General features: G+C 43.1%; 2 protein-coding genes across 3 annotated transcripts in view; one reads left to right on the forward strand and one right to left on the reverse strand.

Annotated features, from left to right (window-relative positions):
• TMEM63A (transmembrane protein 63A) overlaps positions 1-9,391 on the forward strand; it is a 40,938-nt gene extending 31,547 nt beyond the window's left edge. Inside the window, exons 18-25 of the mRNA XM_074262626.1 lie at position 888; positions 970-1,031; positions 1,775-1,937; positions 4,023-4,128; positions 4,470-4,637; positions 5,746-5,861; positions 6,316-6,378; positions 8,246-9,391. Of these exons, the coding sequence (XP_074118727.1) occupies position 888; positions 970-1,031; positions 1,775-1,937; positions 4,023-4,128; positions 4,470-4,637; positions 5,746-5,861; positions 6,316-6,378; positions 8,246-8,404 (838 nt within the window). The 3' untranslated portion in view covers positions 8,405-9,391. The remainder of the gene's footprint in view (positions 1-887; positions 889-969; positions 1,032-1,774; positions 1,938-4,022; positions 4,129-4,469; positions 4,638-5,745; positions 5,862-6,315; positions 6,379-8,245) is intronic.
• Positions 9,392-13,406: 4,015 nt separating this feature from the next.
• EPHX1 (epoxide hydrolase 1) overlaps positions 13,407-22,203 on the reverse strand; it is a 45,659-nt gene continuing 36,862 nt past the window's right edge. For both annotated transcript variants that reach the window (XM_074262624.1, XM_074262625.1), the window contains 5 exons: positions 21,939-22,068; positions 20,735-20,946; positions 19,740-19,848; positions 14,594-14,719; positions 13,407-14,227 (listed from right to left, as the gene is read on the reverse strand). In XM_074262624.1, the coding sequence (XP_074118725.1) occupies positions 14,026-14,227; positions 14,594-14,719; positions 19,740-19,848; positions 20,735-20,946; positions 21,939-22,068 (779 nt within the window). In that variant the 3' untranslated portion in view covers positions 13,407-14,025. The remainder of the gene's footprint in view (positions 14,228-14,593; positions 14,720-19,739; positions 19,849-20,734; positions 20,947-21,938; positions 22,069-22,203) is intronic.

A 22,203-nucleotide genomic window follows, 5' to 3' on the forward strand; every position in this document is an offset into this window, starting at 1 on the left:
GTTACAACTGAGGGGCAGCACAGTATGATGGGAAAAGCCATAGACCCCTAGTTAGGAGACTTGTGTTTGAATCCCAGTTCTTTTTACTAGTAGGATGACCTTGGATAGGGCTCTTATCCTGGATAAGCCTTGATAGCTGTAAAAAAGGAGGGATTACAAGTCTTGACAAAGAAAGACTCAAGTTTGTGAAATGAGTCATATATTTTAGGACCAAGCTACTTAAGAATTTGTTTTGTTTGATTTTGTATATTTGTCATCAGAGTTTTGTTTTTCTTTTTTCACTGGTAGGGAGGCAAGATGAGAAGACAGACACTAGTAATAAGGTTACAAAAGAAAAGAAAGAAAACGTATTATTGAAACATTTTTTTTAAATATACAGAAGGAAACCCCCCAAAAAAGTCTAGAAGCAAACATAGACAAACAGAAGAGTTTTGAAAGTATAAGATTGTATTTATTGTATAAAAAGGAAAATCAAGACTGCCAGTTTCATATACATATTCTTTTTTGTGAGTATATATATATATATATGTATATATACACAAATGTGTATACAATTTCCATATAATATTCTTTATTTGGTGTGTATGGTTTAAAATTTTTCTAAAAAGCTACAACCATTATAAAAAAAAAACCTTAAAGCACTAAAAAAAAAAAAAAAAAAAAAAAAAAAAAAAAAGAAGAAGAAGAAGAAGAAAAAGAAATAAAATGAAGGGATTAGATTAGGTCTTTTCCAGTTCTAACTTTCTGGAATTCCTTACAAAGAGCAGATATAGCTCCTGCTATTGGGCCTGTTTTTGGATTGGAGGAGAAATGTGTATATAGAGAGAGAGACAGAGAGCAGAGAGACAGAGAAAGAGACAGACAGAGAGAGAGAGAGAGAGAGAGAGTGTGTGCGTGTGTGTATGTGTATGTCTGTCTGTCTGACTGTGGATAATGGAAATAATATCAATGGATCCATTTCTATTCCAGTTTAGATTTTTCTTCCGGTGGCTATTTGACAAAGCTTCCTCTGAGACCTCAATCAGATTAGAGTAAGTGATATACATAGTGTATTCCCACATCCCTATCCCATGTTCTTTAACCCATTTATCTGGAATACTATGAAGGCCAAATATCCTACAGAGGATGAAGGGGGAACCTGATGCAAAAACTTTCAAGTTGAAATTTATGCTTCAAAAGATATTTTTCCTCCTTCATCCTTCCTCCTTCATTTCCATCCACCCCCTCCAAAAAAACCAAACAAATTAAAAAAAAAAAAAAAAAGTCTTAGGCTTCGTTGGCTCATATTGGGATTTCAGTCACCCTTGGGATAGGTGTGTACAGTGACTTCCTTGTCAGCATAACTGTGAGCTGATCCACTTTTTACTGTGCTTATGGAAATGTTATTAATTTTCTGGGGATAAAACTCAATTAGCCAGAGCCTTATTCATCCTCTGAACCTTATTTACAGCAAACTCATCCACTTGGGGGAGCGGGCACACTTGGGAAGGGAAGCAGCAGGATAATTAAGCTGTAACACTGAACTGCTGTCCTTGTGGGATCTGTTTGCCTGACTAGCTGAGACATATGCCGCGAGCACACTCCTACGCCCACATGCCTACTGTCCTTTCCAAGGACTCTCCCTGCCTGCCTCTGTGTGTTCGGCGTCATGGCTTAGCTCCCCAAAAGATTATTCCCCAAGGGAGTGGTCAAACCCTCCCTCCCTTTCTGTTTTATTAGGCCCTTCCCTTGCCCCCAGTCTCCTGCTTTGCCTCTGACCCAGGCTTTCCCCTAGGTGTGTCTTCCTGCCTGACCAAGGAGCCTTCTTTGTGAACTATGTCATCGCATCTGCCTTTATTGGCAACGGCATGGAGCTCCTGCGGCTGCCCGGTCTCATTCTTTATACCATCCGCATGATCATGGCCAAGACAGCTGCCGACCGAAGAAACCTCAAACAGGTGCTGGGGATAGACGGTATCCTCTCCTCTCTTACCTTCTTCCTCTCAGTGGCCACTTAAACAACTGCGTGGACACTCTGGAAGGAGCGAGAGATGCAGACTAGACAGACCTGGCCCTCAAGGAACTTAGGATTTGTCCAGGCAGAGTACTGGAAATAGTGAATAATACATTGCAGTCACTCTCAGTGCACTAGGAAGTTAGTAATGGAGTGGGAAGGAGTAATACATTTGGAATCATAAAATTTGGGTTTGCTATTTATTATCTTTTTGCGGTGTTTTTTTTTTTTTTTTGTTTTGTTTTTGGATGTGATTAGGGTTAAGTGACTTCCCCAGGATCACACAGCATGTCTGAGGTTAGATTTGAACTCGGGTCCTCCTGATTCCATTGTGCCACCTAATAATAGCCCCTATTTATTATCTCTGTGACTGGGCAAGTCACTTAACTTTCAGGGGAATCTCATTTTCCTCTTCTGTAAAATGAAGGAATTAGACTTAGATCAGGGGTTCTTAACTTGGGGCTCAGTTCTTAATCTTGGTCATGGATCCAGCCTCAGCCACTTATTAGCTGTATGACATTAGGCAACTTGCTTAACCTCTGTTTACCTCAGTTTTCTCATGTACAAAAAGATAATAATATTATCTATCTCTCAAGATGGTGTGAGGATAAAACGAAGTATTTGCATAGCTTTGTGAAACTTAAAACTACATAGAAATGCTTGTTGTTTGGTCATTTCAGTCGTGTCCCAATTTGGGGTCCCCCCTCTGTAACCTCATTTGGGGTTTTCTTGGCAGAGATAATGCTAAGATATAGAGATCCTTCTTTAGCTCGTTTTATAGATAAGGAAACAGGAAAATAGGGGAAGGGTCTTTCTAACTCTAACAATCTATCCACCGTACCACCTAGCTACTCGTATGAATTCTAGCTATTATTACTGAAAATGTTTGAAAATTGAATTTCAGTATAATTGGCTTCCCTTGTAATTCTACAAATTAGCATTGCTACCTTTAAGATTTGCAGATTGTTAGCATCTCGAGGTATACTGGCTCTCTAAAAACCAAAACAGAAAAAAAGCCATGCTCATAAACTTTTCATTTTAATTTACATTATTAGCATTTTCTCTAACACTTTCTTAAGTCTAAACAGGCAACAAAACAGCAAACTAAGTCTTGATTTGTTAACAGTTGCCAGTTTCTGTTATGTAAATATTTATACTGAAAATGTAACAGTTGGCTCTTCCCAAGCCAGTGCAAGCTGGCTCCAGCACCCCCACCTGCATCCCAGTTTTCCCCCTCCTATGGATAATAATATCTGCTCTCTATCCCACAGAAATAGGGAACGTTATTGTTAGACAGTTTTTAAAGATATTAGGGTGGAGGAACAGCTAGATAGTCAAGCACCAGCTTTGGAGTCAAGAGGATGTGAATTCAGATCTGGTCTTAGATACTAGTTGTGTGATTACTTAACCTGATTAACTCCAAAAGAAAAGAGAGAAAGAGAGAAAGACAGAGAGAAAGAGAGAAAGAAAAGAGGGTAGGAAGAGATGAAGGAAGAAAGAAAGAAAAAAAAAACTAATTTGGGTGAAAGAAAGAAAAGAGCAACTTGTCACTTTATTACTATACCTCCATAGAGCCGTCAGAACAAAGGCATGTTTAGATATCTTTGTGTGAATTCTTCTTCTTCTATTCTTCTTCCACAGGACAGTGTATTCAGGAAGACTTTATGGCAAGATTGAAAGGGGGGGGTTTGTTTGTAGAAAGAGAGCTGTTCTTCACAAAATCAAAGTTCTAGACCTGAAAGGGGCCTTGGAGACAATCTAGTCCAATCTCCTTGTCTTACTGAAGAGGAAATTAGGTCACTTTGGTTAAGTGATTTGCCCCAAGGCCACTCCAGTTAGCTAGCATCAGGCAGGCTGTTTCCTATATCTAAAATCTTCCATTGTACACTTCTCATTTTTTCTTTTTTTCTTTCTTTTTTTTTTTTTTTTAATTACCCTTTGGTATAACATTAGTAGTTGGGAAGTGAGACAGCTCTCTGAGTTTGGTCATTGCTTTCCTCTCTAACACTTCTTTCCTTCTGACCTCCAGCATCAGGCATTTGAGTATGAGTTTGGAGCTATGTACGCATGGATGCTATGTGTTTTTACTGTCATCATGGCTTACAGTATTACCTGCCCCCTCATTGTCCCTTTTGGTGAGTACTTCCCCTCCCCTCCCTCAGTATCCTTTGAAATACAAAAGAGAATTCTCAGTTGTAGTTTGGAAAGGAGTTTGTCCTGGGAAAGTGCCATTTGAGGACAGATCCTACCATATAGCAACTGGCTTTCCCTAGTAGCCATGGGAAATCGCAATCTTCTATTGAAATTGAAATGGGGATAAGTCAGTTGGCTTATCCCTGACTGTCCCTCTCTCCTGTGATTGGATGTGGTAGGGGCACTGGGACATTTGGGACAGGACAGATGACCCGGTGGCCACAGATCTGGCCCTTTTTTGCTTCTGCACCCTGATCCTTTGATCCCCACCCCCCTTTCACAGGTCTCATCTACATCCTCCTCAAGCACATGGTGGATCGACACAACCTCTACTTTGCCTACCTCCCTACCAAACTGGAAAAAAAGATCCATTTTGCTGCTGTGAACCAGGCCCTGGCTGCACCCATCCTCTGCCTCTTCTGGCTGTATTTTTTCTCCTTCCTGAGGTTAGGTGAGTAGCCCTGACCATGCTTATGAAAGGCAGTGATACTCAAGCACTTCTGTCCCAACTGAAGTCAATCCAGCCACTGCTCTCCATGAGGTAGTGGAATTGTGGCTCTGGATGGGGGAAAGGATTCCCAAAAACAAAGCAAGAAAAATCAGGAGTCAGACCAACTGGAAGCAGTCCCGATTTGATGGTGTTGGATTAGTCACTTTACTTCAGTAGAACGCATTTCCTCATCTGTAAAACTGGGGGAATTTGACTAAGGCCCCTTCCTGCTCTGATTCTGTGATGGTGTGAAGAGACAAATGGATTCCAGGCTTGTCCTAAGCCTTTCTTAGAAAGCTTACAGCCTTAGCATGTAGGATTTGGAAACTGTTGTCCCTGTGAACCAGCCAATCAGATCTCTTGCTGGTTTTAAGACATCTAATTGATGGTTCAATCAGAAAACAGCTTAACTTAAAGATGGCTCCTGGCTGTGCTTGGATGAGGTCTTCAGCAAAGTCAGTTTCCAAGCCATTCGGTACATAGAAGCAATCCATAGTGGGAAGGACCCAACTTGTAGGCCTGTGTCCCCACTGGACAAAACGATGGCATTGAGGATTCAGAGACAAAAGTGAAATGGTCCCTACTCTCAGGGAGCTTACATTCTTTTGGAAGGGATGATATAAAATAAAAGATCACAGGATCATAGATTTAGAGGTGGAAGAGACTTCCTGTCATCCTCCTCACTGTACAGGGAAGGAAACTTTTCGGTGCAGAGAGGTTTGCCCAGTATCACATAGGGAGAAGGTGGCAGGGCTGGGATCCAAATCCACAGCTTTTCCCACTGTACCGAGCTATCTCACTGTCTCTAAAGGATTGATACCAGGTTTCTTTGGGGCAGAGGGTGTATAGGGAAGGTTTCAGATCACCTTCACTGCAAGGTGAGGGGAATAGCCCAGGAGTTCACACATCGATAAGGGGGGGCTGACGTTTTCTGCTTTGGTTTTGTCGGGAGCTTCCTACCATATGAAGGTCTTCCTTTCTCGAGATCTGAGAGCGTGGGGTCCCCTCCCTCCTTCCCCTCTTGGCTCCGGCTCATTCTCCAATGCTGAGGTTTGTTTCTAATCCTCAGGTTTCCGAGCACCCACAAGCCTGTTTACCCTACTGGCAGTGTTGCTCACCATAGCCGCCTGCATAGGCTACACCTGCTTTGGCTGCTTCAAGCACCTCAGTCCCCTCAATTACAAGGTGAGATGACCCCCATCGTGGACAAGGAAGAGCAGTGGAGACTCATGTTTGTTATCCACTAACTGTTCTTCTGAATATTCTATTTTTACTTTAAGTGGGGTGGGATGACTTAGGTAGAAAAAAAAAGAGGGTCCCCATTCCAGTTCCCCCAAATCTTTTCATTTTATATAAGGACCTGGGGCTCGGGTTTGGTTGTAAGTAGAAGTCACCCAGTTTAGAGACTTCAGAGCTGGGATTTGAATGCAGATCTTTTAAATCTAGCATTCTTTACACCACCTTCTCCCCGTCCCCCATTCTTCATCACCCCTCCCCTAGTCTTCTATCTCTACTTCAGATGAGAGTCTGGTGCCAGCTGGTGCTGTTATTCTGGGTGTTAATAGGCTGTTTGTTTGGAGGGTGTCAGTTCGGGACAATTGGTTTTGTTTATCGTTGCAATTTTTGTTGTCGTCTATAGACAGATGAATCGGCAAACGACAAAGGAAATGAAACAGACGGACGCCTGCCTCCCAGAGCTGCTGTAAGTCACCACTTTTACTAGGAGTAATAGTGATAGTAGTAGTAGGATTTGTCGTTTGCTTCATTGCTCAGATTAATGGGATCCTGGCACACGGGAACACTACGGGCACACGAGAATCAATCATTATGGAACAGATTCGTCTGATTCTCTGATAAAGCAAGATAACGCTCATCAACAATCAGTCCCTTGTCTTTCAGATGCTTTGTAGCCCAGAGAAGAAAATGCATCTTCCTGGGCTGTTCCAAAATGATCACATTAAGTTTTGTCTCCCCTCCCAGATCTCTGTGCTCATTTATTTTTTCTGCAGAGTTAAGACATGTAACCCTCTGGCTTGACGGAGGAGAATCACAGGGCTCTCTGATTTTGTTCTCCTTAACTAGGATTTACTGAGCATCTACTATGTGTGAAGCCTTGTGCTTCCTAGGTCATAGGAATATGGCTATAAAGGCGGGGGGCACTGTAAGAGCCTTCTGGTCCAAACTTCTCATTTTAGAGCTGATGAAAAATAAGCTCAGTGACCTTTTCTACTCCTCCACCCCCAAACTAGGTGCCTCAGTGAATAGAGCCTTGGACCTTGAATCAGGAAGACCCGAATTCAAATGTAGCCTCAGACACTTACTAGCTTTGTAACTGTAGTAACTGTAATTGTTACTGTAGTAACTGTAGTTACTGTAGTAACTTTATCTTTGCCAAGAAAACTCTACAGACAGTATAGTTCATAGGATCGCTAAGAGATGGACACAACTGAATAATGACCAAGTCTCCTAAGTAGCAAATGATTTACACCATGGAGAGAACTCACTGGGGAACACACTATGAAGGTGGGGGAAACCTGGGAGTAATTCTTTCTGAGGTGTCCTTCAAAGGTTGGACATCTACTCCTAAAATACTAATAACAGTAAAGCAGTAATAACCTAAGTCACTTTGGGTTTTTCCATTTTGCTCTGGCTTTTCTCTCCCAACATGATTCATAAGAAAATATGTAAAAAAATGAATGTACATGTATAACCAAAAAAAAAAGTATATATATTGGGGAAAATAAAAATGTAATAAATATAAATAACACAATAATATTAATAATATAAAATAAATAAAAATAAATAATATATAAAATGACTAGGAAAGAAAAAAAAAAGAATAGCAAACTATACACAACAAATTTGCAGTTTTAATGCAATATCATCTTTTTCCCCCCAAAATTTATTATCTTGTGGAAATACTTGTTTTATTTATGTTCAGAATAAAAATTTTAAAAAAACAACAAAAATTTTAAAAATATATTCACCACTTTTAAAGAAAAGATAGGATCAATTGTGGATATCAGTCCTTGTTCCTTAGTTAAAGGAACTTAACTAATCCTTGTTACAGATTAGTTCCTTAACTAATCCTTAACAATTAATCCTTGTTCCTATAGTTGGGGTCAGTGTTGTATTAGAGTGGGAAGAACTATGGGCAGAGCTTTAAAATGCTCACAGGTCTCGTTTAAACCTTTGTACAGTTGGAAGCGTTCTAACTTTGGTGCTGGGAATATGAAGGGTTAGGTCTGGAGTTAGAAAGATCTGGATTCAAATTTGGCTTCAGACACTAGCTGTATGAAACCTGGGCAAGCCACTTAAGCTCTGTTTGCCTGTTTCCTCAACTGTAAAATAAAGTGAAGGTAAAAACAGCATCTACCTGGCAGGAACAAATGAGATAATATTTGTAAAGTGATTAGCCCAGTGCCTGGTATATAGTAGGTGTTATATAAATGCTTATTCTCTTCCCCTTCCAAGTATTAGGGGTGAAGGGTTAGATTGGGGTCTGGGACAGGTGGAGAGACTTAGCCAGGGACTTTAGCCAAAGTCCCACCTCCTCTTTTTGTCAACAGATGTATGTGCCCAGGGTCCTGAACGGCTTGGCTTCGGAGAAGACTTCCCTGTCCCCGCAGGATCAGCAGACATATGGCGCCATCCAGAACATCAGTGGGACCCTCCCTGGACAGGACTCTCCAAAGCCTTCAGACTTTGCTCCTTCCTTGGATGACTGAGATAAACTTAACCCAAAATGGGGATGACTGGGATAGAGCCTTCAGTCTGGCTCTGGGGAGAAGGAGAAGATGGACAGACTGCAGCTTGGTTTCCAAGCACCTCAGCTTCCTCCTCCTTTTTTTTTTTTTTTTTTTTGACCCATTTTAAGCACCATTTTCCTAGGACAGGATGAGCTTAAATGGCTCACAAAGTCAGGGACCTGAGAGGATTGTTAAAGTCTCTGCCCCAATCTGCTCAGCTGACATCTACTGGATGACCAGTAAGAGAGGCAACCCCGGCTTTCTGGACTCTGATAGCCCCTTTGGAGAGGGCTTTCCCTTCCAGCCCTGTCCCCTGGCAGTGCTGCCTCTGTGGTGCCAGCATATTTAGCTCACTGTCTGCAATAATGTACTTTAATTAAGGGTTCATGTTAGCATCGTGACCCTGGACAAATAATCCAGGGGACTAGAACAAGTACTGGGATTAAGAGACTGAGGCCAGGATGGGCTGGAGCAGGTTTTCTCCCTCCTGAGCCCTTGCACTAACACGCATATCCAAGCACACATGCGTATACCAAGTACACATGTTCCAGTTGTATGCAAAGAGCCTTCAGAGACAAAGGTTACTGGGTAGGTTTCTTGGTCAGAAGAAGGGGACTGCTCATTGTCCAATCTTCCCACTCTTGTCTTCCCACCTGCCAGGGAGTCCCAGTTTATTCTGTGCTGAGTCTAGACTTTCCTGTAGCCTCCAGGGCAGTGGTGATGGAGGGGAACGTGGTTTCAAAGCCCATCTCTTTGGTTCTTGGGTCCAGTGCTGACTGCAACCACAGTGCCACCGCTCCCTGCCTACAGTTGCCTTACTGCTTCTGTTGGTTATGCTTTCTTACTGTTGCCTGACGGTGTCAGTGACACTGCCAGCCAGTTCTCCCAGGGAATATGTTGTGAGAAAAAGATAATGGTACAAAGATGAAGTTGATGGCCCCTTAATAAAGCATGGAACGGAGAGTGCACAATGGCCAGCTAGTCTTTTCCTGACTTGATCCTCCCCCTGGCCCTCTTCTCCTTCGCTCCCTGCTTTGGGATTATGTGGAGTGTAAGCTTCCTCCCTCTAACATATACCCCTGCCTTGGACCAATAGCTGTATCTTCCTGATTTAAATTCTGCCACTGATGGCCCGGAGGGGAAAGTGAGGCAGGAGACCTTGCACAGCCTTCCCTCACTTGAATCTAACTCCTCTCCCCTGCCATATTAGGGTCCTTTTTGGAAACCAAGAACAAGAAGCAGCAATAGCTTGCTTCTGGTGACTGTCCTAGTGCCTTTGATCCTTCTTCCCTAGCCACACAGAAGTTTGACTCAGTTATTGGAAGGAGCACCTCCTCTGGAATGAGGGACCCTCAGCTTGTACTCAGACTACCATTAGTTACCTGGGGAATGAGATTGAGGGGGTCACTCTTTGAGCCTCAGTTTCCACATAACTAAAAAAGGTTTGGGGCAGGATACCTCCAGGGCCCCTTCTAGTTTTCAGTCTGCCTCTTGAATGAATGGAGTGCATCTTACATCTTTCCCAGCTCTCCCTGACAACCTTCCATCCCTCACTTGCGTCAGGGCCATCCTTGATTTCTCAATGAGTTCTGCTTCACATCACAAGTCCGCCAGTTGTGTGGAACCTCAGTTCCAGTCTCTGTCGTCTGACATTGCTCCAAGGATTGTTAAACTCTCTGTCTCTGGTCCCTGTCATCTGACTGCTACAAGGACCATTAAGCCTTGGGCTTGTCTGTGCTGTCTGGCCAGACCTCTGTTTGTTTATTCAGACCAAAGGGAAAGATTTTTCTGGTCTTTTGTGGTTCTGTGGCTAATTAAGTGAGGAATCCATCAACCAGCCAACGTTTATTAAGAGCCTATTGGGTGCTAGATGCTGGGGATGTAGTCAAAAAAGAAACAGTTGTTTTTAATATTCTGTCCCGAGCTTCTTTCTCTGGGTCTCTTAGTGCAAGAGCCCTCATTTAAGTATTTCAATCCTGTCTCCAGGCTGCTTTCCCTCACTCCTGGGCAAAAGCACTAAGGGCAGTCAACTGCTTTTCCGAGCTCTCTCGCCCTCGCTCTCGCTCTCTTTCCTTCTTTTCTTCCTTCCTTCCCTCCTTTACTTTCTCTTCCTTCCTTCCTTCTCTGTCTCTGTCTGTCTCTGTCTCTGTCTCTGTCTCTCTCTCTCTCACATGCACTTCCATTTCTGAAGGATGGTTTGGCCCTACTTTGGGAAATCAGGTGGGCAGTGTCATTGTCTTGGAAGAGCCGAGGGGTAGAGAGAGCTGCTGGTTTTCCAGCCCCGGACTTCTCCCAGTCTAGAACATTTGCCAGGCAGGGGCTACTGCTGCCAATAGCCTGTGATAGTCTCCTCCCTTGGGACTGGGATTGAGCAAAGAAGGAAAAGGATACAGGCTGTCAGATGCAGGGACGTCAGCTGGAGCAGAGAAGGTGGGATGGGAGCCTGCACAGAGCCTGGGAGTAGACAGGAAACCTGTTTCTGACTCCCATCTCTGACTTTTGCTAGGTGGGTAGCAAGTCACTTAGCTTAGTTCTGGGCCACAGCCACCTCGCCTATAGCAAGAAAAGGTCAGATTCTCTGGCTTCTAACGTCTTTTACAATTCTAAATCTATGAATTATGATCGTGTAAGGGCTGAATTTATTCTAACAATTTCCTTCAGGAGAGCAGACTTGGAACATGGAAAGGAGGCATTCTTCCCACTGCCCTGCAGGCGGTGCCAGTGGAATATTTAGATCTGGAAGGGACAGGGACTTTCAGTCCTGCAGTCTCTCCATCTTTTCTGGGATGATGCATCCCTATTAGGAAAAGATTTCTGAGCATATATATATATATGTAATTATATTTATATAGTTGTTTATACATTACAAACACTAATAATTATATTATAAAATTTGCATAAAAATGGAAATTAAAAAGAGGAGACAAAGATGGAAAGAAGATTTAGTCCAAGAGTCAATGAATGGAGATTACTGGAGTAACATGGTCAAAGCTGTGATAGGAAACTCATATTGGCAGGTACTTGGGGGTGGATTTGAGAGGGGCAGACTCTTGCAGAAGTCTAGGCAAGAGGTGAAGAAGTCCAAAATAGGTAACAGTGTAAAGGGGCAAAGAATCGAGTGATTTTGCAGTGGCAGAAATGGCTGGAGGTAAGGGGAGGGAGAATGAGCGCTTACAAAGGCTTAGTTGTCTGGAAGAATAGTGGTATCTTTATCAGGGACAGGAATTTGAAAGTTGGTAAGTTTATGGAGAAAAAACGTAATGAGTTTTATGACAGATCATAACCTATCCATCCTGTTTGAGTTGTTCTGTTCTACTTAAAGCAAAAAAGGAGGGAGGGGAGAGTCTGCCTTTTAAGGCGGTGAGTGCCATAGGCACTCATTGATCTGGGAGGTCCAGGGATGTGGCTACTGTGAATTTTTCAGTGGTATCGATGCAACTGCTGTGGGGGTCTGCTGGGTATGGGGTTAGGTTATAATTGCCCTGAGAGACTCACGTCTGGATCAGAAGGGGCAAAGTTGGGCATCTGCAGGACGGAAAAAGAACTGTGGTTGTTCATACTGGAGACAAAGCCCATGACTGATTATTTTGAGTATCTTGGCATGTGACATCTCCCTACTTCCCTATAAGTTGGCCAATTACAGGCATATCACTGTGACCCCCTTCTCTGAAGACCAATGATTTAACCTGGCCCTCCTTTTAATATAAGTGAATGGGAACTCAGATAAGTTGTGATTTTCCCATGGTCACACTGCCAGCTGGGATTCAAACCCAGGGTTTTCCCTGTTACACACATGTCCAAAACGAATGAAGGCATATTGCCAAGTTGGCTTGCCAGCCTCCCTATATTAGAGAAAGAGCTGCTTCCTGGTGCCCAGGGGTGGGAGCCTCTGCTAGTTTGGCAGCATTTCTTGTTATTCCCTCGGCTGTTTGGTTCTAAGAGATCAAAATCACCTTTGAACTGTGAACCTTTCTCTTATCTCACCCAGCCCGACAGAACACTGATATGTGTGCACCTGGGGAGCAGCAGAAAGAATACACACAAATCTCCTGAGCAGAAAATTCAGTCTGTCCCCATTACTCACCCACACCTTTCCCTCTCTCCCTCTCCCTTTCTCTTCCTCCCTCCCTCTTGGCAGCCCAGAGTCTGTGGCAGATGGGAGTCTGTGGCCACAAGCCACATTGTGGCTCCTCCATTATCCCCTGGCATCCCTTTCTTTGCTTCCAGATAGTGAGAATGGGGTGAACTTGAGGACAGTAACTAGACCCACCCCTCAGCAGCAGGCTTAACAGCTGCTATCAACAGCTCTGTAAATCAAGCCCTCCTGCGGGGGCCAAGATTAGTCCCAAGGGGTTGAGGACATCCACTCAAATTGCTCAACTCTGGTCTGTTGGAGGCAGGCAAAAAACATAATCTGGCAGGATGTGAGAATCCCCATAATCCCTCCCAATTTTAGATCTATGATCCTAGTGGGAAATTGGAGGCCCAGAGGTTCAGGGACTTATGGGGGTCCCACAGAACCTGCCCCACCAGCTAGGGACTGTGGTACTCGGACCAATAGTTTCTGGGAATCTGCTAACCAGCTGGGTGACTGGGGAAGCGGGGAATGGGGCATCGGCTTTCACCTGTGAGCTCAAGGAGTTAGTCCTCAGCTTCTCACTTTGAAACGAGGGCAAGAAACGAAGTCTCTTTTCCTAAGTTCTGGAACCTCCGAGCCCAGCCATTTAAGCCCTCCTGGCCATGTCTCTTCCTCTGAACATGAGGTGGCCGGATGAGATCTAGAACTAGAGGCAGTGAGCCAGAGAGGCTGGGCCATGAAAGGAATGCCAGAAAGCAGCATCTTGCTTCAATGCCATTTGGAAGAGGCAGGATTGGAACGAACTCTCCAGGATGCTCAGTCTCTGTTACACAGAGCCCATTTTCTCTAACCATTCTCCTTTCTCCACCCCCAACTTCCCCCATGTCCAAGGCTCAAGAGCTCTTGTGAAGCAAAAAAATTTATTATCAAAAGCCATTTTCCTTTTCATCTGCCATCTAGCCCAAACCTACCAACCTCAGGACCCAAGAAAAGTGTTGAGAGTCGTAGGGAAGGTGGGATGAGTGAGCGGTGATTTATTTGTAATGGGACAGCCAGGATGAGCAAACTCCCCTTACCAATATAAAGCTGCACCATCTGCAGCCCATCGAGGGAAGGGGAGCAAAATCACTCATTTGGCAGCTCTGTCCCATGGTAAGCTATATACGTAAATAAGCAATAGATAAAAGTAACAAGGGGCAAGGCGGCCAGTGCCCTCCCTCCCAATGAAGACCGTTTCCACCATCCCAGAGACCAATTCTGAGTAGCTGGGGCACAGAGAAATTTAGAAATATTGGGAACATGCCACAAAGATGGGGTTTCATTTCCCCAGACTAGTGGACCAACCTTGGGATTCAAGGCAAGGAGAGCTGGTACACTTCCCTTCCATCATCATCTTCAAGAAGCTGCTTATAGATTTATATCAGAGCTATGGTTTTGAGTCACGGGGGAGTCTGGGGCATCTGAGAGATGATGGGGAGAGATGGGCAGTTGGGGAGGGGAGGAAAGCATCTCCTCTTAAAACTCACTTCCCCTTTATTCTCCCTATAAACTTTTGGATGTCTTCTGCAAGCAGCAGAGGCTCTTCAAAGGCAGCAAAGTGCCCCCCTTGGGGCATATGAGTATAGGAGCAGAGATTCGGGAATTTCTTCCGAGCCCAACTTTCTGGACAGTGCAGTAGTTCATCAGGAAAAGCAGCCAGAGCAGAAGGTACAAATACCTTAATCCTACAAAACAAGAGAGGTCAAGTGAGAGGGGTAGATCATATAGCTTTACTCCCATCCCTGTTCCCCCAAGAAGGGGCTGAATCATCATGCATAAAGAAATAATTCATTAACTCACTGGTGTGAGTCAAGGGAAATTCAGGTTAAATTCAAGATTACAGCTTTCAGCCACCTTTCCCTAGCACCAACCAGGTAAGTGTCCTCTCCAGTCCAGTAAGAAGGAGGCAGGGAGGACGAGACTGGGCACGTACAGAGTGGATGGTGAAAAGTAAGATTTGGATGATGGAGAGATTCTGTCCCAAATCTTGCAAGAAGGGAAAAGCACCTCCCACCTCTCCAAAGGGATTTTCCTTCAGGTGTAAGACTCACTTTGAGTGTTTATGTACACCCATGCCTTGGCCAAGATTCTCCTTGTAGAAGCGCTGTGAGGGGATGATACTGGAGGTCACCCAGTAGATCATGATGTTGGTCAAGAGATCATCCAAAGTATATTTCCTATACAGATCAAAGAAAAAGTCCCAGATAGGATCAGGCTTTAGGGAGTCATTAGGATTCAGAGTCTCTCTGGGTTTGGAGTATCATGTACAGTGAAGAGAGTATGGTAAACAGAAGCAAATATAAAATATTCACATAGCAGCATAATAAATATAGACATATGGTTAGAAGAACTGCACATGTTTAACCTATATTGAATTATTTACTGTCTAGGGGAAGGGGATGGGAGGAAGGGAGGGAGAAAAACTTGGAATACAAGGTTTTACAAGGATGAATGTGAAAAACTATCTTTGTATGTATGTAGTTTGAAAATAAAAAGCTATTATTAAAAAAATTTTAAAATATTCATAAAGACATAAAGGCTAAGAAGTGTTTGCTACATCAGCACTCATTTAAGTTTCTAAGATGTGATTTTTTATTGAAGTTTTTTATTTTCAAAACATATGTGAAGATAATTTTTTTCAACAATGACTCTTGAAAAACCTTGTGTTCCATTTTTTCCCCTCCTTCCCTCACTCTCTCCCCTAGATGATCCAATATGTGTTAAAATGTCAAAATATATGTTAAGTTCAAAATAGGCATACATATTTATACAATTATCTTGCTGCACAAGAAAAATCAGATCAAAAAGTAAAACAAAAAATGAGAAAGAAAATAAAATTCAAGCAAACCACAACAAAAAGAGTGAAAATATTATGTTGTGATCCACCTTCAGTTCCTCTCTCTGGTTGTAGATGGCTCTCATCATCACAAGATCATTGGAACAGGTATAAAATATGATTCTAAGAAATAATAAATTCTCATTAATTTTATTTTCAATAATTTGGAACTTGGGATTGTCAAGAGCTGATGAATATGATTTTTATTGGATGAAAAATAGAAATAAAAAATTCACAAACACAAAGTTGTATGGGGGTGGGGTAGTGAGGAAGCAAGGCACTAGCAACTGGACAGATTAGGGTGGTCTTAGTGTAGGAGGTGGTCCCTGAGCTGAACCCCATAGGAAGCCAAGCACTCCACAAGCATTTATTAAGCACTTACTATGTGCCAGGCACTGTGCCAAACATTACGTATAGAAAGGAACTCATGGCTTAATCGGGTAGACAATATGTGAAAACAAAATATAAACAGGATAAATTGGAGATAATCAACAGAAAGAAGATGCTTATAGCATTAAAGAAAATGAGGAAAGGTTTCCTGTAGAAAGTTGGATTTTAGTTAGGACTTGAAGGAAGCCAGGAGGTGAGGAAGTAGAGCATTCTAGGAGTGGGAAAAAAGCCAGTGAAGATGCCCAGAATTTGAAGATGAAGAGTGAGAAGGCTTGTGGGACTGGATTTCAGAGTACATGATGGGGTGTGAGAAGCCTAGAAAGGTCAGAGGGAAGCAGGTTGTGAAGGGCTTTGGATGCCAGAGGATTTCACATGTGATCTTGAGGGGACAGGGAGCTAGCTGCTGGAATTTCCTGAAGAGGGGAGTGTCTTTGGGAAGTACTAAAACATCCAAGGATTGGAGAAGGGAGAAACAGGAAGCAGGGGGATCCACCAGCAGGCTAGTGGAATAGTTGATAAGAACTTATAGCCACAAAATAAGAGGAGAGAAGGGGACATATAGGAGAGATGCTTCAAAGGTAAAATAGACAGGACTTAGTAACAGATTGGATATGGCAGGTGAGGGCGTGAGGAGTCCAGGATGACATTTAGATTATGAGTCCGGGTGGCTGAGAATGGTGGTACATCAACAAAAACAGCAAAGTTCAGTAGAGGGGGGTAAGATTTTGGGGTAAAGGTAATGAGATCCAGCTGGAGATGGAAGTATGGAGATTAGCACAGAGGTGATAACAGAAGCTGATGAGGTAACAAAGTAAAAGAGAACAAAGACAGAATTAAAAAGAACTCAGGATAGAGGTCTGGGGCTACCCACCTTAATTAGCTTGACCTGAAAGAAGCTCCAACAGAAGTTTTGAGAAGCAGTCGGATAGGTAGAAGGAGAATCAGTATAGAGGAGTATCATGGAAACCTAGAGACAGGAGAGATCAAGGAGAAAAGGGTGATAGGTAAATATACAAGGTTGTAAAGATGGAGAAAAGGCAATTTGGCAGCTGAGAGATTCCCTGCTAACTCCGGAGAGAGCAGTTTTGGTTCAGTGATAACATGGGAAGCCAGCCTGTACAGAGTTAGGCAGAAAATGAAAGAAGAAGAAAGAGGGGATAATAGCTAGGGAGGAGGGGTTTCTCTAGTGAGGGCTTTTTGAGGATGAGGGAGATATGTCTGTGTTTGCAGGTAGGAGAAAGCTGCCAGTAAACAAGGAGAAATTGAACATAGATGAGAAAATGGAGATGATGGAGGAGGAGAGGAGATGGAATGAGATCACTTGCGCTACGGACTAAGAGACAAGAGTGATGGAGAAGAAGGCAGGGGTGATGTGAAAAGATGGGGAAAGGGAAAAAGAGGGAATGGGAAGGAAAGAAGCATTTATTAAATGCCTATTATATGCCAGGCACTGTGCTAGCATTTTATAATTATTATCTCATTTGATTTTCAAAACCTAGAAGATATGTGCTATATTATCATCTCCTTTTTAGAGTTTAGGAAACTGAGGCAGGCAGATGATTCATTCAGAGTCATAAATTTAGTAAGCATCTAAGGCCAGATTTAATCTCAAGCCTTCTTAACTCTAACTGCCTTACTCTTATCTGCTATGCCACCTAAGAAACTTTTTGAAGAATAGTCTCATTTTTCAGTGAAAAAAATGAGGTAAGGTGAGAGTTTAAAAGTGTGAGGGGAGAAGGAAAGAACTATGGGAGGGCTTGAGGAAGAATGAAAAGACTTAGCAAGAGGTATTGTAGTGAATGGGATAGTGAGTTAATTAGGCGGCTGTGAAAGGATTGCCTTGTAGCAGTGAGGACCCCTTTGAGGTACATAACACAAATCTGAGGTCAACCCAATTGTTATTGTTTTGTGATTATTTTTTTTAGTAGCGAAAGCAACATATGGTGAGAATGATTCAGGGCTGAGGCATGGCAGGGAGAGAGGCAAGAAACTCAAGGGACAGTAAGCAAAATTACAGTTTAATTGCTTTTTAAAGTTTCAAGATGGGGAAGGAGTTAGTGCTGGTGACCACCTGGGAAAGAACTGAGAAGGTGAAGGATTGGAAATCACAGCAAGGATGAAGAATAGGTTTGGGAATGCAAAGGGAAAAGTAGAATGACATTAGAGTGTAATCAAATAAGGGAATTTCAGAGTTCATGAACATGGAAGTGGTACATTTGTGGGAGATGACAAGATAAGGGATGACTGACATGGGGAATATGAGTAAGTTGAGGAAGTGAGTTGAAGATGAAGAGAATATAAATATGGATGTTGAAGTCCTCTAGTATGAAGGCAAGAATTGAGAAGGGCAGAAACTCATTGAATTTAATAAGAAAGGAAGAGTGTCCTGGAGACTGACAGATAACAGCTACCAAGATTTTGATTATGTAGTAGATATGTATGGAGTGAGCCTTAAAGGAGAGGTGACTGAGTGGAGGGAGAACATGAGAGAATGGAGAGAAAGGAGTATTCAAATTCCCCTATTGTGACGGGTGAGTCGGGGAAAATGGGTAAAAATGCAGCCAGAGCTGGAAAGTCAGCAATGTGGGAAGAGCAGTATCTCCCAAACAACCTCAAGGTTCTCCAGCAATACAATTTGCCCTTCCTAAGGGGTATCTTTTACCTAAAACAACCCACAGGCCCTGGATAGCTCTAAGAGCCGTGCTACCAAGAGAGCACTAGGGACACCTTTCTTATCCAACCTTCCACAGTCTTAGGGAAAATCAGCTGGGACAAGTACCATGTATTATTCACTAAGTCTGACAGCCTACGGTGCTGGAAACCTGAGGGCGACCAAACTTCATGTTCAGCAAACAATAATGTACAAGCAGGCAAAAAATGATGAGAACCTTCTCTCCCTCCAGCTACTACTCCAGCAAACACCTGGCCATGAGCTGACCTGTGGCCTGAGCATGAGCAATCCCCAGTGAGTATCCACAATCCAATGGGCTAAGCAATGACTATATATTTAATTAAATTCAAAATATTCATTTAAAATGCCTGAAGTATACATAGAGGCTCTAGGCACTGAGGGAGAATAAATTTACACAAGATACCTGCCCTAAGTCTCATGTCAATATTAAATATTTAACAAGCTAGTTGAGGATAAGGTCCAGAGTTGGAGTTAATGAAGCATAAGTAAGCATGTCAAGTCTGGGAATCCCTGCTATTCGGAGACTGTTGTCTTCTTAGAAGTTATTTCTATGTATTCTTGCCTGCTCAGACACCCTGACTGAAATTCCCAAATTTCCACTCAGTCTCTATGATGAATGAAAGAAGCATTAGGCTCAGAGTCTTAGAACTTGGAGATCATCAATTCCATCTCTGTCCTTTCACAGATGAGGAAACTGAGGCCGTTAAATGACATGCCCAAGGCTCATAGGTATCTGAAGTAGGATTTGAATCTGTCTTCCTTTCTCCAACTCAAGCAATATATCAACTATCTCTTGCTGTCTCCTTGCCCTATACTCTATTTTTTTTTTATCGAAGCTTTTAATTTTCAAAACTTATGCAAGGATAATTTTTCAACACTGACCCCTGCAAAACTTTGTGTTCCATTCCCCCCCCCCTTTCCCTCATCTCTTCCCCTCAATTTGTCCTATATTCTAAATGCCTTCCTCCCCCTACAGACTCCTGGACACACTGCCCACTGTCCATCACCATGTATTTTGGGTAAAAAAAATTTTTAACCCTCATGTGTCTCAGCTTCCATACCCATAAAAAGTGGATAATTTCTATTGACCCTTTCCTATCTCACAGGATTAGGATCTGTGAATTAACCAAAAAACCCTCATTTCTAATCCCTCAGAGATAAGGAGTCAGAGATAAAGATGATGGTGAAGAAGTTGAGGTAAGATTTCTGCTAATCTAAGATTCTCCAATTCTGGTATAGGTGGACACCTAAGCTCTAGAGAGGAAAAAATGGTACCCACTTTTCCAGGCCTCCATCCTCCAGATTTCGATAATCTGAATTGGTCCATGTGGAGAACTTCTCCAAGATATAGGCAGCCAGTCCCACGGGGCAGTTATTCAATGCACAGCCTAGTATGGAGGAAAAAAGTCAGGCTCTCTTTGGCAAGTCACTTTACTCATCTAGACTTCAGTTTCCCTAACTGAGAAATAATGGAAATAAAAATTCCTGCTGCACCTGCCTGAAAGTCCAATTTTCCACCCAATTCAAGATCTTCTTCATAGCAAGAAAGTCAGGCAACCTCTCTGCTTGCATCCCTCCAGTGATGAGGACCTCACAACTTCAGAAGGAAGCTTAATGATTTCTTTTGTATACTTGGCAGAAACGTCTCCCTTATCACTTCCACTCATTGGTCTGAGTTCTCCCTTCCGGGGCCATGAATTTTAGAAATTTAGCCCTTCTTCCACATGATGTCCCTTTACAAAGGGTTACAAGATTGAGAGCTACAAATGTCCTGAAAAGTCATCTCGTCCAACTCTTTCATTTTACAATGACCTCATTTTCCTGGACTTTTGAACAGGTCCCAGGACACTATCCCTCTTTACCTCTGCCACTCAGTAACTCTTACCTCCATTCAAGGCCCATCTAAATGCTATTTTTTACATGACAACTATCCCAATTCTCCTGTATTTTAGCAAATCCTCCCTCCCTCCCCCATAAAAATTATTTTATTTACTTTTCAAGTATTTTGTATGTATTTATCTGTTTTTCGCCAGAAGAATATAAGTTCCCTGAGGGCAAAGCCTACTTTCTTTTCTCAGAGCACAGTATCAGGTGCTTATTAAATGCTTCCTGAACTGAACCTGATTGTATGAAGTCTTAGCATTGAGTAGGAAGGCTGAGGCCAGTCTAAGAACTTGCATGTTGCTTTAAGAGTTAGGTTGGTTTTTGCTTCCTGCCAGTCTTGGGTCTCTGGAAAATCCCCTCCATGAGAAGGGCAGTGGGGTCATTTCTTACCTACGGTATCAGGTTTGGTGGCCTGGATGTGCATGTAGCCAGATTCTCTAAACAGAGAATTGAAGATGAGCTTGGCGGGGTACAACAGCTGCAAATCCCTCTCCTGGAAGCCAAAAAGCCATGGGAACCACCGTCCCATCAGAAGAGAGAGAAAAATGGAGAAGGTGCCAGACTCAAGGAAGCACATATTCACATGGATCCCTTTCACCTGTCTAGGAATACAGAGAAAGGAGATTTAAGGCATGGTTAGGTGACCCTGAGGGAGGAGATGGGGGCTAGAAAGAAGGGTAGAGGATAAAGTCCAGGGGAAAGGAAAAAGATGGAGTCATGGAGCATAGGGACACAACCTGACAAATATGGAAATATGTTTACAAGTGCATGTATTTAACCTATATTAGATTGCTTGCTGTCTAGGGGAAGGGGAGAGAGAAAAAAAAAATTTGGAACACCAAGTTTTACAAAGGTGAATGTTGAAAACAATCTTTGAATGTATTTGGGAAAATAAAAATCTATTTTAAAAAAAGGAGCATAGAGAGAAAGAAGAGGTACAGTCACCACATTCAGCTTCTGGCCATTTTAGGATCAGTGTTTACTGGACTTCATTCCACTCCCTCCAGAAGCCGAGTTACAGGAGTGGTAGAATTACAAGTCATTCTATCCAGGGTCTGTCCCACATTTCAGTAGCCAGAACTTGGAGGACCAGTCCCTGGATACCTCCCCTATTCCTACTCTCAACTCTGTCATGGGACTGGTTTGCCCTATTTTAGAATGGAGACAACCTGTGCCTCTGGTAACCATGCCTTAAATATAGCAGGCACTTAATAAAAATAATTTAGCTGAATTAAATGTGAGTAAACACGTGTGTGTGTGCATATATATGTTATGGCGAGAGTACAGATGTAGGACTGTGAAAAGTTCCTGCGAATGGAGGATGGAAAGATCCATCAAAATCCTACTTTGAAAAGTCAGTCTTGGTGGCAAAGGTCCGTGGCGTTAAATGGCAGCAGTATTTATGAACGCCAACATCCCTATTCCAAAACACTACTGGGCACCAGGGAGTTTGTGCACATAGTACGGGGAGATCTGGAGCAAGAGCCCAAATCAGGGCGTGGAACCCCTTCGGGGGAGGAGGATGCTCCATCCTTGCGGGTAAGACCCACAACTACCTGCATATTCACCCAGGGTACAAGAGCACAGCACTCACAAGGGCGCCATCTGAGCCATGTTGGTACAGATCAGGGATCCCCAGTCACCTCCCTGGACGAAGAATTCCTGGAAGCCCAGCCGGTTCATCAGCTTACAGAAGATCTGAGCAGCAGCCACACTGGTGAAGCCTGGGGAAAGGAGGAGTGGGCAGAAGCTAAAAAATCACGCTGGGTCCTATCTAAACTGCTCGGTCCCAGGGGCCAGGCCCTTTGTTATCCCTCTATTAGCAGGAGCAGGGGTCCAAAGAGGGGAGCCTTGTACCA

The sequence above is a fragment of the Sminthopsis crassicaudata genome, chromosome 4 (genome assembly GCF_048593235.1).
Source record: "Sminthopsis crassicaudata isolate SCR6 chromosome 4, ASM4859323v1, whole genome shotgun sequence".
NCBI lineage: Eukaryota > Metazoa > Chordata > Mammalia > Dasyuromorphia > Dasyuridae > Sminthopsis > Sminthopsis crassicaudata.